At 34.9% G+C, this 1,426-nt stretch overlaps 1 pseudogene across 1 annotated transcript; it reads right to left on the reverse strand.

Annotated features, from left to right (window-relative positions):
* Positions 1-306: 306 nt before the first annotated feature.
* P175DRAFT_0550380 lies at positions 307-676 on the reverse strand (annotated as a pseudogene; the record flags this gene model as incomplete). The annotated part of the gene is made up of 1 exon: positions 307-676. A coding segment is annotated over one exon (160 nt), but the record flags the coding sequence as incomplete, so codon positions are not given.
* Between the last annotated feature and the right edge of the window lie 750 nt (positions 677-1,426).

Genomic DNA, 1,426 nt, shown 5'->3' on the forward strand with positions numbered 1-1,426 from the left:
GCTTGGAATAACCCTAAAAAATTAATGTAATTTAAACATATCCATCACCGCCTGCCGAATAGGGCTAGATAGGGTGGCAGTACTGAATACTATAGTAACTAGTAACTGTATAACCTGCTTAACCCTATGTATAATTGGATGAAAATACTAATTTAATGGGATCATATAATATTCATCCTAAATAATTTGATCTAATTTATGTTATTAGATTAGGGTTTGAACCTGCCCTAGGAATTTGGGGTCAACCACATGCTCAATTTGAATAAGAACCAGGTTTAATAATATCATATCATATAACATATCCTATAGGATTGGTTGGAGGCCTAAGGTAGTTGCTTTGGTTTGGAGGTCCAATTTTAGTGATATTAGTAGTAAAATGATAATGGTAGTATAACTAGTTGCCAAGCTAGCCCTAATTAGGAATAGTGTTGTTTTACCAGCAGCAGTAGGTAGAATAATAAAGCAATATAATGGCTTAGTTATAATTAGATGAAAGGCCTCCTGTTGCTTAGGTGACTAAAAAGTAGCAGAATTATCCTGGAAGAAATCCTGCAGGACCCTATCTAAAACTCCTAGGGATAGAATAGGCAGGCAGTCAGGGTTAGGTAGTGAATCCTTCCTAGATAGCTGGAATTCATCAAATTCATCACCTGATTCCTGCCTATCTAGGCTAGGCATGAAATTTGAACTATATAATAACATGAATTCATGGAATTCCCTAATAGAAATAGGGTTTTAGGGTAGTTCATGATCTGACTGCCTAGTAACCCTAAACTTGACCAGGGGTTCTGCTAAAGGTATTGGAATTTGGATATCTGGTTGGGGTTGTAATTAGGGTTACAATTAGGGTTATAGTTAGGATTGGAAGCTAGATCTAGGGTAAAATAAGGACCCTAAGATTAGCTGATCAGGCGCTAGGCCTAAATAGGCATGCTAATACTAACTAAAATCCACTAGTATATTTTAGGTATTTAGGGCTATCCCTAGGAAGCTGGTTTCCATACAGCCATAGGTTAGCTAACCACGTGACCTTAAGTAATGTATTTATTTAGTACCTAAGGTCTCTAGGTCAAATTTATCCTCTTTACTACCAAAATAGGCTAGGGGATCTATTTTTAGACTATGATAAATAAATACCTTAGTTAGGTATCTCCAGGGACTAATTATAATTCATTGCCCTAGTAACTAATAACTTAGCAATCCTAGGGTTCTAGATAAGGTTTAGAATAAGATTAGATAAGAAGATTTCCAATCTAAAAATAGTAAATAATCATTAGGAGGCAGTTGTTAGTTAATTAATAGTATCAGGAATTCTTCAAAAGGTTAAATGACTAGTAAATAGACTAGTATAAAATAGGAAAGAGATTAGGGTAAAACCTTAATTACCTCAGCAATTAGGCTAGTTATTGAAAAGGTTTTTGAATAG

Source organism: Aspergillus ochraceoroseus (genome assembly GCF_002846915.1).
Source record: "Aspergillus ochraceoroseus IBT 24754 chromosome Unknown P175scaffold_6, whole genome shotgun sequence".
Taxonomy (NCBI): domain Eukaryota; kingdom Fungi; phylum Ascomycota; class Eurotiomycetes; order Eurotiales; family Aspergillaceae; genus Aspergillus; species Aspergillus ochraceoroseus.